Source organism: Ascochyta rabiei, chromosome 5 (assembly GCF_004011695.2).
Source record: "Ascochyta rabiei chromosome 5, complete sequence".
Classification (NCBI taxonomy): domain Eukaryota; kingdom Fungi; phylum Ascomycota; class Dothideomycetes; order Pleosporales; family Didymellaceae; genus Ascochyta; species Ascochyta rabiei.
In genome coordinates, this window is record NC_082409.1 from 1,236,393 (window position 1) to 1,248,212 (window position 11,820).

Sequence of the window (11,820 nt, forward strand, 5' to 3'; positions counted from 1 at the left end):
GAACCCCGCCTCCTTCCCTATCGCGTTCCAAGTCGCGTGCGCATCGCATCGGGCTTTGGAAATTGCCATTCCGCTCGATCTGGATATCAAGGGATCGCTGGCGTTTACTCGGACTGGCGTTTGAAGTGGGCTGTTGCTGCTATTTTCAGTTTTCGGTTTTCTGTTTTCTGTTTTCTGTTTTCTGTTTTCGATTTTCGGTTTCGGTTTTCGGGTTTTCTGTTGAGCTTGGTTCGTTGCTTCTTTGGTTCTCTGCACGCTTACACGCTTACACTCTTACACTCTTACACTCAATTCAAGTCCTCCACTGTCATTGCTCACCTTGTGCAATTCACGTGCCGTGTACACTACTCACACATACATCCCAGGTCAGGCTGCTCGATTTGATCTGATCCGTTCAGTCTTGCTCGCGGCGCCAGGTTCCTCGAGAACCATCCACGCCCCCTCGACGGGGTTGTGGGTTTGGGTTGGTGGAATGCAGCTCGGTGGAGGTGTGTTGGAGAGATGGGGTTGTGGATGTTGGTACGGAGAAGAAACAGTGAGCGGTGGTCTGCTTTGACTTCCTTGTTACACGGTACTGGATTTGCCTTGTGCGCCATCTCCTACACCTCCTACGTCTCCACCTCCCCCGTCCCCTACACCTCCTACCATCACCCCTCACCCCTCCCTGAGCGCCGGATCCCCAACCCCCAGCACCCCAGGGGAAAACTCGACAAAATCGCCCTCCCACCGCCCACCATGCACAGCCTCGTCCTCCGCCGGCTTCCCATCCACCCACGCCCGCCGGCGTCCCCAGCGACCGTACACCCAGGCCCCCGTCAACCGGCGCGCGCGGACCCCGATGTGATTGTCGTTGTGTTCGGGCGCAGTGGTGGTAGACTCCGTTGTTTCCCACCCCCCACGCCGGTACGCAACAACGCCCGGCAGCAACGCAATCTGCACGAGCGCCTCGTCGCCTGGCAGAGGCCGATGGTCTTCATCCGGACGAGTGCCACGCCGCGCTTGTTCGGCGGCGCTGGGGCATGTCACCTCCGTGGACGAGAAGGGTTGGTCTTTGAAGACGGGGGCGAAGTGGTAGGCGGTGTGGGGGTCGAGGTGCATGTGGAGGGATAGCAGGGCGGCGGTGGTGACTAGGGTGTGTAGGGCAGGGAGCAGGTTGGTTTGGGTTCGGGTCAGGGCGAGGAGGGGGAGGAGGTGCGTGTGTAGGGCGGCGGAGATGTGGGCGGTGTGAGCGGTGAAGTTAGTGGGGAGGTGTAGGGAGGGGGTGATGGGTGCTTCTCCTTTGGTCGAGGTGGGTGTGAGGAATGCGCGAATCTTGGCCGCGTGGAGTGCATTGCGGTCGAAGCCTGTCAGGTCAGCATGAGTGAGATGTGTTGTGGGGGTTGAAGCTTACCGTCTTCGTGTCGGTGTTCGTACTGTATGGCGGCGACTTGTTGGATCTGGGCTTCGGTGCCGCCGAAGAACATGTGCTGGAAGACTTGTTCAATGAGCACGTTTCCCATGATTGCGCACACGAGAGCCTGGCGCTTGTCGGGCGCGAGAAACAGGTCTTCCCAGCCGCTTGCGCCAGCAGGACCGTCAGACGCAACGGATCCGATGATCTTCACCGTCTCTCTCTCCATACGCTCCAGGGCCGGACGCAGGAGGGAGTGGTCGTTGACTGTGAAGCTGAAGTGCTCCTTGGCAAAGCCTTCCATCTCGTTGGTCATCTTCCTCAGTCCGTCGCGGATTTCCGTGTCGCGGCAGACATAGGCTGGCTCCTGGAGATCTTCGAGCATCGCAGCAGCGTCGTGGCCATGCTCTTCGAGGAACTCGCGTGCGCGGCGGTTCGGTTTGGTGGACCACTTCTCCTTGGCTGTCAACCCGTGCCAGAGAGAGGAGTTTGACGTCGGTGTGCTTGGAGCTGGGCCAAGGTCACGGAGTAGACTTGGTAGACCCTCTCCATGACCAGCTGCTTGCCACTTCTTCTTGTGGGCAGGCCGTCTCTTTCGGTCGCTTTCTTCCAGCTCATCCTGAATCTCCTGCTCGTCTGACTGAACTGCTGGCTCTGTCGCCTTCCCCATGGACTCGCGCGCTTTGCGTATAGCCCTCTCTGCGTTCTGCGTGGCGACTTCAGCACGAGTGGTCAGAGCAGAGGGCTTGCGAGTGTGCCTGAAGTCGTCTTCCCCGGTTGCACTGTGAGAATGCAGGAGATCAGCTTGGCGCCGCTTGCTGGAAGTGCCGGCTGGGGAGTTTGATGCCGTGCATCCCCCATGGCTTTGGAATATAGCGCCCTCTACGTCTTCACCACGGGCGGCCTTCCTCTTGCCAAGGACGGTGGCAGGAGGGGGGGAAGAGAAGAGGGTGGCCAGCTTGCGGACGCTGCTATTGATGTACTCCATTGCGGGTCGTCTTGGTCAGACTGCACAGAAGTGTGTGTTGCAGTGGTTTGAAGAGAGGCACAACGACACAAGAAGACAGCGACGATAGCCTATGGGATGCGCTGCTTTGTTCGTCGGCGCATGGCATACACGGCGGCTTCATCGTTGTTCTGCAGGTACCAGGTTGGCATCAGAGGCAACGACAGTCTGGGAGGGATGGGGCTTGTTCATGGACAAAGGCATGGAGGCGCTTGCGCAGTGCTGATGCAGCGCAACAATCGAAGACGAAACATGCGTGGCGATGGAGAAAGAAAGGGATGGCGCTGGCGAGGATTTGTCTGAGCGCTTTGACATGGGCGCGCCAAAGGATGTTGGGCTGTATTGGGTATTCCAGAATGGCAGCGTCTGCGTCTGCTGGTAGGTGGGTGTGTGTTGACGTCAGGCCAGACACGTCAAGACGGTGAGGTGGGAGGGTGAGGTGGGACAGTGCACGCGAGTCATGCAGCTCCCGCATGTCGTCGCCCTCGGCCTCGGAGCTATGGAGCGCTGGGACGACCGTCAAGATGGCAAACCGCCGTGAGCGCTCGACACTCGCCCATCGCCCCACAACATGCGACACCTGCCCGACGAGCTCCTTCTCCAGATCATCGCCTGTGCGCCCAGCCCAGCTATCGACAGCGCCCACACGCTGCTAACCAGCCCCCAGTCCTCGAGCCCCCGGAGCTCGTGAGCCTGCAACACGTGTCGCGCCAGTTCCTCAACCTCGGCCGCGACAACAAGCTGTGGAAGCAGCTATGCTTCTCGCATTCGTACACGGAGCGCCGCCGCCGCCGCCTCGAGACCACCGTCCCCTCGCCGCCCGCTGAGCCGGATCCGCGCGTGGCAGAGCTGATCGAAGCCGCCAACAGCCTGGCGGACACGTTCGACATGGCCGCGCACAACCCCCACGCCCCAGGCGCCGAGGCGCAGCTGACCGGGGACCGCGACAAGAGAAGCGCTGCGCTGCTGGACTACTGGGATCCCAGTGGCCTGCAGGAGAAGGTGAACTGGTACGAGGAGTTTGTGCAGCGCCATGCGCCCGCGCACATCAGCTGGTTCCAGCACGCCGGACACGACGACGACGACGAGGCTCGGAGAGAAGCCACGGGCGCAGGGCTGCTGTTCGACGCCGACGGCCTGGCCTCCAAGCTCGTGGCCCCGCTGGACGACGGCAGCATCAAGATCTGGGACGCCAGCGCGCAGAGCAGCACCTTGGGCACGCTCGTTGCCCAGTCCGACGCAGGCCTGCTGTCCGACCGAGGCCCCGACCTGGGCCGCCACACGCGCCTCGCGCAGACCCAGGCCATCATGACCGACACGGGGGCCGTCGAGTGTGTCAGCATCGACAGCACCCGCCACAACGCCTTCTTCGCAGTCCAGAACACGCTCAACCAAGTCGACCTCACCACGCTCCAGATCGTCTCGCGCACGCCCTACCCCTTCCCCATCACCGCCCTCAGCGAGGCACACCACTCGACGCCACTGACTGTGGGCACAAACTGGACACTGCACCTGCACGACACCCGCAAACCCGCACCCCCCTCCTCGCGCCTCGAGCTCCTCAACACACCCCCCACCTCCTCCTTCTCCCGCCTTGCCTGTGGCGACTTCGGCGACCACGTCTCCCTCACGCAGCCCGGCCCCCTCTCCATCGCCCACCTCCCCCCCACCCTCGGCGACGGCAACGGCAACATCTGGGTCTCGGGGCGCTTCACCTCCCTCCTACACTTCGACCGCCGCTTCTTCCCACGCCTGCGCGGGACCGTCCACTCAGGCGCCCGCACATCCAGCCTGACCGTGATCCCGCACCCCTTCATCCCGCACAACCTGCGCCTCGGCGCCCCTCACGCCTCCCCCGGCCTGCTCCTCTCCGCGCGCCAAACACCCGGCATGACGCTCGTCGCCGCCGGCGCGTACAAAGGCAAGGGAAGTCTAGAGCTGTACTCGCTCTCCCCCTCGCCGACCTACGCCATCAACAGCGCCGACGCGCGCACAACGCGCAACACACGCGCACACTACCAGAACCGACAGACGGCCTCGTCGTCGAAGCTGCTCGCCGTCGCCGCGCACGGGACGCGGATCGTGTTCAGCGACGGCGAGGGGAATCTAAAGTGGGTGGAGCGCGACGCGAGGACGCCTGTGCGGGCATTGAACATCAACGATGCTTCTCATGCTACCAAGAAAGAAGATGGCCGCCGTATCACCCAGCCCCGCCATCCTTCCTCCACGGCATCGGGGACAGCCCCAGGCACAGGCACAGACACAGGCACAGGCGACATGGTGCAGCGCATCCTCCCCACCATCTCCCCGACCATCTCCCCTCCCCACCCCTCCCCACCCGCCCTCGGGACGCAGAACCTCCTCCTCTGGACCGGCGACGGGCGACTCGGGCTAGCGCATTTCGGCCGCGCCGACCTCTGCGACGCGGACACCTTCGAGGACGCGCTGGAGCACCAGGCAGACACCCCGGACAGATCGAGGGAGAGAGAGTATAGTCTCAACATGCGGAGGGCGCTGGAGCAACAGGCGAGGGAGCTGCGCTGGTTGAGGGGTTATGGACTGTAGGGTGTCATCTAGGTGATTCCCAAAACCCAATCGTGACAACTTCACACGTGTAAAAGGATTGGATATCAACATGTTTCCATCTCTACAGAGCGGGCGCATAGGCTAAACACCACGTGGCCCTGTCCTTGTGATCTGTGCAGATCGGGTATCAAGACGCCAAAACACTCTCAGCCGTAGATGCGAACGCCGTAAGTAAAGTAGAAAAACGAGGCTCCAAATCGCTGGCCAGCAAAAACGCGTCATTGCGTGCTCACGTGCTCGAGCCATCAGCGGCCCATGCCGAAGAGGAACCGGAGTTCCCGCGCATCCAGCCGCGTGAGACTCTTGCTGCTCTTCTCGTCCAGAGCGGTATCGATCATCTCGCGCTTCTTGTCTTGGATCTCGCAGATGCGATCCTCGACAGTCTCAGGGACCAAGACACGGTGGACCGTAACTTCCCTAGGCTGGGGCATGCGGTGGGCGCGGTCGATAGCCTGCTCCTCGACATAAGGGTTCCAGAAGGGATCCAAAAGAATCACCTGGGAGGCCTTTGCGAGGTTGAGCCCAGCGTTACCGGCTTTGAGCGACAAGAGCATGATTCTCTCGTCAGGGCTGTCCATGAACCTCTCAACGGCATCAGCTCGGTCGCCCATCGACATGCTGCCGTCGTAGCGCTGATACCTCAATCTCCTCTCGTACATCGGCACTTCGAGAAGATCGAGGAGCGAGGTGAACTGGCTGAAGATCAGAACCTTCTCCGTGGGGTCCTTGGCCGCAATGTCGCTCAACAGCTCCATCGTTTTCTCGATCTTGGCAGACGTGATCCACGTCTTTCTCAAGCGACGGAGGTACTTCTGCTTGGCGGCCTTGCTACGGAGGGACTCCTTCTTCAGCTGCGCGAGAGTAACCTTGGGCCTAGCTTTCGCCTTGCCCTTGCCCTTGTTGCGCTTCTTCTTCGACTTGGTCTTCGAAACGGGCTCAACAACTTCGTCAGCTTCTGCGTGGTCGGACTCCCCAGCCTCGTATTCGGACTCTTCCCCATCGGACACGACAAAGCCAGCAAGATCGCCATTCTCGTCAACATCATCGTCCTCTTCTTCGGCTTCGTCGTCATCGTCGTCCGAGTCAGAACCATCGTCTGCAACCTCCTCTGAGCCAGCTCGCTCAGCCGGATCGAGCTTTTCCCGAGCATGGACCTTGCAAAAGTGCTTGAAGTCGGTGATCATGGCGGCCTTGAGCTCTCCGCGGCAATGTGGACATTTGGCTCCGCCGGCATTCTCGTGTCCATCCCTGATAGCACGGTGCGGGTCGACTAGTTTCTGCACGCACTCCCCACACACGGTATGACCGCAAGGCACGATGATCGTGGGGTTGAGGTCTGCTTCAAAACAGATCGGGCACTCAAAGCTCTCAGCAACCTTCAGCCTGTTGACCACGTCTTCGGCTAGAGCCTGAGCACGGCTCAGGAGGTCCTCTTCTGCGATATGCTCGGTGGCAGGCTGGCTGAGATCTTTGATGAGATGAGGGTGGCAGCATGCTTGGCGGAGACGCAGCAATAGGACAAGGACGTTGGCATAGTTAGCTGCAGACATGACATTAGCTCCAATTCAAATGCACCCACAGATGGACGTCCAGATCTCGTCAACTGCACATACCTGACAGTGTACCCTTCTCAAGATATTTGTTGAGCTGGACCTGAGACTTGGTCTCGAGAGCTTTGTAGATCTCCATCTCCTCATCACTGAACTCCACAGGCTCTTTCGAGAGGTGCTTCGGCGGGAGCTTGCACACGATCTGGCCATCAACAAGAGAGTCCTTCTGGCGTCGCAGCATCAGTGACTTTAGCAGGACTTGTACGCGCTGCATGGCTCGCTTTCTAGTATCGGCGTGGTTATTTCGCAGTGGCTGGAGATGTCAATATGGTTCTCTACATTGACCGTCAGCAAACTCACCTTGCCGAATTCTTGATTGAACCTGCTCCAGTCATCTGCGCAATTCATCAATATCTGTCATACACAGGATGGGAACAGCCACCTACTGTAGGGAGGAATTTGAAGGAAGCGAATAAGAGGAAACAACTCGTCGATCGAGTTCATCATTGGCGTTCCTGTCATGACTAGACGGTGCATTGCCATCAAGTCGTGAGCCGCCTTTGAGCCAATCGTCTGCCTGTTCTTGATGCATTGTGCTTCATCAATAATGACGCGGTACCTGTGTTTGTGAGTAACATGCTACAATGGCAGCTATACACCACTCACCACATGCATTCATGGCCCAACAGGGCCAACTTCTCTTTAGCCTTGCGTTGGACACCCGTCCTCTGTTCCTCCAAATGCTTCGTAGACTCCTTTCGAGTCTCCTTCTGCCGAAATTCGGACGTCAACGTGCCGAATGTCGTCAAGACCACATCATACGTGCGGAGCTTAGCGAAGTCGGCATTTTTGCCGTTGCCGTGGTAGATGTAGACCTTGAGTTGGTATCGATCATGGACGTGACGTGCAATCTCTTTCTCCCACTGCCGCATGAGGGCAACAGGGGCAATGATGAGAGTGGTCTTGCGCAGTGGATCGCCCGATGGCCGAGCACAGATGAGGGAAATTGCTTGTACAGTCTTGCCCAGGCCCATACCATCAGCTAGAATACCACCTTTGTTGGTACCGGTCTCCATCTTAAGATAGTGTAAGCCATTCATCTCGAAGCCTGGACTAAATACGTACCTTGATGAGCCAGGTAAGCCCGATCTTCTGGTACTCCTTGAGCTGAGAGCACATGATACGAGGCGTCTGCTCACGGCGCTCTGGTGCATCTTCAGCATCGTGCGCTGAAACGTTGCCGAGCAGATTTTCTACGGCTTGAGCCTCATCAACCGTGAGCGGTATTCCATACTCGTCTTCGTTGTCGCTGGGAGCCCATGGCCTGCCGCTGTTACCAATGTACAAGGGTACTTCTGGGGCCTGATAAGCCGAGTAGGCAGGGTGAGCTGGTCCGGGCTGCTCAACAGGCGGGAGTTGCCGCAAAGCATAGCTTGTGCCTGCAGGAGTCGGAGCCATCAGAAACTGCGCCAACTCCTGTTCGGGCATGAACCCCTGTCTAAAGGCGTCAACGGGCTGAGGCACGTCTGGTATGAATGCATTGTTAAGCTCTGGGAAAGGATCTGGCGTAGGGGGATTGGATTGCGTCAGGTCAATTACGCTCGAATGAACAGGCCGGCTCGGTGCAAAGGGCAGTTCTTGCTCTCGACCAAGGCCGGCCGTTACTGCGCGGTAACAAGTAGATCCAGATTTTACTGAATTTGGCGTGCTTGGAGCCATGGGGCTGGGGTTCATGCTTGGGCGCTTTGAATCGGGGTAATTTGCGTTGTGCCCCAAGCTTCGCTTTCGAGATGCGCCAGACGATGAGGCAGGCGATGCTGTCTGAACAGGACGAGTAGGAACGTGGTCCACATATGTACCGGGCAGTCGAGTTGCTGTAGTGGCCTGACCAAGCTGGGCACTTTCGAGCTCTTCGTACTGATCACCCAACATTTGCTCGTAGAACGGGCGATCGGCGTAGTCCGGCCCATTCTGCTGGAGAAGGTCCTCAATGAGGTTGATGTTATCCTGCAGCTGCTGAGCTGATACCCAGCCGGCTGCCATGGTCACGGCTGAAGAGCTCTCAGCTCGGGTAGTAGTGGCGAGAAATTCGGTCAGTCGTTGAGGCTGGCCGAGGGGCAGTAGATATTGGCGATTGTCGGTTGAGCTTGTAACGCGGCAAGGAAAATGGGTGTATGGACGCGGGAAAGGCAGTGGTGAAAGGTGAAGTGACGAAACTACGATATGTGGGGAGAGTGAGCTGCAACGTGTTTGCACGTTCAGGCTACTGCGCCGTTCAGGGCAGGAGGGTGAAGGGTAAAGAAAGAGCCTTGAGGTTGCCGCGACCACCGGATGGCAACAGGCTTGATGTGCCGGGCCTGGACATTAACGAGCGAACGATACGGGACGTGAGAAACTCAGGTGGGTGCCTGGAGATAGCCGGTGCGTTCTTCTAGCCGCAAGACATTATGTGAGTCGTTAGGTGTTGAGTGAATGAAGCCGGACGCGACATGCACTCTGCTCACTATCGATAGGGCAACGATAGTAGGCTGAGCTAAGAATATTGCATCATCGACCAATAAGCATCAGATCATACAAGGCAAAACGTTCCAAACGGTCAAGGACAGGCTGGAAGGCTCGAAGTGTTTGCACAAAGGCTGGTGAGTTGTTCCCGAGGCTGAGTCCTTCGCCATTGTTCCGGTGAAAAACGTGTAACGTGTAAGCAAACGATCTGCCGTGCAACGGCGCTTGGACACTACCAACATGGCAAAATCAGATTCAGTCATCTACCAAACTTATCTCCTTCTCTCCCTATGACGTAGCCACTGTTCTCAAATTAATGTGGTGCAATGGTCTTGCTCGAAAAGCGGGTTGAGAGAGTCAAAATGCTTGGGAAACACAGGTCGAGTGGTGGGAAACGAACACATTGTGCATTGGCAGCTCCACTATGTACACAGTCCCTCAAAGAATCTCGCGAAGACTGAAGTAGGAAATCTTTCTTGATCAGATTCAGCTAAGTGTACACAAAATACAGTTGCCGCCTCAACGCTCAACTCTCTTCTCTATTCTACATCCCCAATTTACGACAGCATCCTGCTCATGTCGCCACGGATACGGTTGTAGTCCAGGAGACCCTCGATCTGACCAACGGCAGAGATGGCAATGTCGCGGTCCCAGAGCTTCTTCTGGGCAAAAGCCATGACGTCCTTCTCGGTGATGCGGCCAACGACGCGCTCGACCTCCTCGGGCGATAACCTGCGGCCGGTGGTGATGATCTGGCGACCAATGTCCTCGGCAACGGCGGTTGTGCCGTCGAGGGCGAGGAGAATCGAGGCCTTGAGCTGAGCCTTGGCGCGCTCGACCTCGGCAGAGGAGACGTTCATCGACAAGCGGGACCACTCGCGGAGGGTGAAGTGGACGAGGTCGTCGAGCTGGGTGACGTTGTTGGAGGTCAGGTAGATACCCCACAGACTAGGAAGGGTTAGCAGGTGCGCGTGCGCGTGCGTGTGCGTGCGCGTGCGGCGTCTAGACTTACCCAGTGTCCGAGTACGATGTGGAGAAGGACATGAAGCTGTTCGCCAGGTTGTTCTGCGAGACGAAAGCGCTGAGCTTGCTGCCGAGGTATGCCGAGTTGCCCATGGAGCGGTCCCAGTTGCCAACGATGGCCTGGGTGACGAGCGCAGTGAAGTAGTCGGGGTCGCTCCAGCTGACACCCTCGACGGCAATGGCGATGTTGGCGCTGCCCATGGTGTCGTCTCGGAGCCTGACCTCGGAGCCGATGAATTCGGGCTTCTGCTTCTGCTCGGCGGCGACGATCTTGTTGGAGTAATCCTGGGGCTCGGCGGGGAGGTTGGCGAAGTGCTTCTCGGCGAGCTCGACGAGCTGCTGGTGGGGGACGCCGCCAGCACCAACGAGGACCATGCGGTCGGCGGTGTAGTTGGTCTTGATGTAGTTCTCGAGGTCGGAGCGCTGAATGCTCTCGATGTTCTCGCGGGGGCCGAGGATGGTGCGTCCGAGCGGCTGGCCCTGGTAGGCGGTGGCGTGCAGGTGGTCGAAGACAACCTCCTCAAGCTGCTTGTCGACCTCCTCCTGCTCGCGGAGGATGACGTCGCGCTCGCGCTCGATGGCGGCGTTCTCGAGCTTCGAGTTTTGGAGGATGTCGGAGAGGATGTCGACGGCGGCGGGCACGTCGTTGTTGAAGGCCTTGGCATAGTAGACGGTGTTCTCGCGCTGTGTCCGTCAGTATCCATCCCGTGCACGGTGCGGATGCCAATGTCCTCCAGCACGTACAGAAGTGTAGGCGTTCAGGTGTCCGCCCATGTTCTCAATCTCAAGCTCCAACTGCTGCTGGGTGCGCTTCTCGGTGCCCTGCGTCCATCGTTAACTCCCGGCTTCCATCCGTTGCCAGCCGTGCGCTCCGTACCTTGAAAGCAAGGTGCTCGAGGAAGTGAGCGGTTCCGTTGGTCTTGTCCGTCTCGCCGCGGGAGCCAGCATCGACCCACACGCCGACGGTCGATGTCTGAGCCCATGGGGAGTGCTCGGTAGCAATCTGCGCGCAAGGGTCAATTGCAGTCCTGGTGTTTCCTAGAGCGTCGCGCATACCGTGAAGCCGTTGCTGAGCGTGGTGCTCTCCGTCTTGGAGCCGTAGGTGACGGGTGTTGCAAGGCCTCTTGTCAAGGGTGACTTTGAGGACTTGACGCTGTTGATAGCCGCGCGGGAGCGCAAGCTCCGCTGCAGGTTCAGTGCGAGCTGCCGGGAAGCCATTGCGTCGGCTCGCTGTGCGAGAGGGGATGGCGGATGTGGGGAGGGGGGATAGGTGGTTGATGAAGATTGAGAGCCGGGAAAGTAAGTCGGGGCGTCGCAAAACACGTGAGTGATTTTCAGCTGCACGCTGATAGGTCGAGTCACTACGACAACATAAAACGAACCCTCGACATGATCCTGCCAGCTTTGCAAACTACCACGCGCCAAAAAAACCATCAAGACTTTGTTCGTCATGGCTTGCAGAATCTTGTAGTCAGCGACGAGATCCCCATGTACTCAATGATATCGTCCACCACAGCATCTGCACACATACTGCGCTTTCCTCCCATCGCCAGTCTAACTAACGTTTCTCGCTGGATCAGTATAGTCCCATGCAGCAATAAAGTCATGGCTAGCATTTAATGCCTGGCGTGAAACTTGAATGGCACCATCTGCGCGGTACTTTGTAGATGTGTTTGCTGTGATTCACTTTACCTCCATCTTGTGGGGAGTATCAAACTGTTGCCATTTACAACAACTACCACTATGAGTAATGTCGAGAGGCG

The 11,820-nt window shown here is 58.4% G+C and overlaps 4 protein-coding genes across 4 annotated transcripts, besides 10 other annotated features; 1 reads left to right on the forward strand and 3 right to left on the reverse strand.

The window, feature by feature from the left end:
• Window positions 1–142: 142 nt before the first annotated feature.
• Window positions 143–221: a tandem repeat.
• A 35-nt stretch (window positions 222–256) lies between these two features.
• Window positions 257–289: a tandem repeat.
• Window positions 290–603: 314 nt separating this feature from the next.
• Window positions 604–666: a tandem repeat.
• Window positions 645–695: a tandem repeat.
• Window positions 655–2,378, reverse strand: EKO05_0003571 (uncharacterized protein; the record flags this gene model as incomplete). Its single annotated transcript, XM_038938249.2, has 2 exons — window positions 655–1,343; window positions 1,391–2,378. 2 exons carry the CDS (start codon window positions 2,376–2,378, stop codon window positions 655–657), a joined length of 1,677 nt encoding a protein of 558 aa, XP_038800705.2.
• A 589-nt stretch (window positions 2,379–2,967) lies between these two features.
• On the forward strand, window positions 2,968–4,961 carry EKO05_0003572 (uncharacterized protein; the record flags this gene model as incomplete). Its single annotated transcript, XM_038938327.1, has 2 exons — window positions 2,968–3,010; window positions 3,064–4,961. 2 exons carry the CDS (start codon window positions 2,968–2,970, stop codon window positions 4,959–4,961), a joined length of 1,941 nt encoding a protein of 646 aa, XP_038800704.1.
• Window positions 3,177–3,217: a tandem repeat.
• Window positions 3,466–3,484: a tandem repeat.
• Window positions 4,622–4,674: a tandem repeat.
• Window positions 4,962–5,227: 266 nt separating the features above from the next.
• On the reverse strand, window positions 5,228–8,575 carry EKO05_0003573 (uncharacterized protein; the record flags this gene model as incomplete). The annotated part of the gene is made up of 6 exons (XM_038938268.1): window positions 5,228–6,522; window positions 6,596–6,845; window positions 6,893–6,927; window positions 6,979–7,151; window positions 7,199–7,608; window positions 7,658–8,575. 6 exons carry the CDS (start codon window positions 8,573–8,575, stop codon window positions 5,228–5,230), a joined length of 3,081 nt encoding a protein of 1,026 aa, XP_038800703.1.
• Window positions 6,015–6,061: a tandem repeat.
• Window positions 6,062–6,079: a tandem repeat.
• A 1,016-nt stretch (window positions 8,576–9,591) lies between the features above and the next one.
• On the reverse strand, window positions 9,592–11,275 carry EKO05_0003574 (Mitochondrial processing peptidase; the record flags this gene model as incomplete). Its single annotated transcript, XM_038938416.1, has 5 exons — window positions 9,592–9,982; window positions 10,047–10,741; window positions 10,802–10,879; window positions 10,935–11,060; window positions 11,114–11,275. The coding sequence occupies 5 exons, from the start codon at window positions 11,273–11,275 to the stop codon at window positions 9,592–9,594; spliced, it is 1,452 nt and encodes a 483-aa protein (XP_038800702.1).
• Window positions 10,000–10,036: a tandem repeat.
• Window positions 11,276–11,820: the final 545 nt, after the last annotated feature.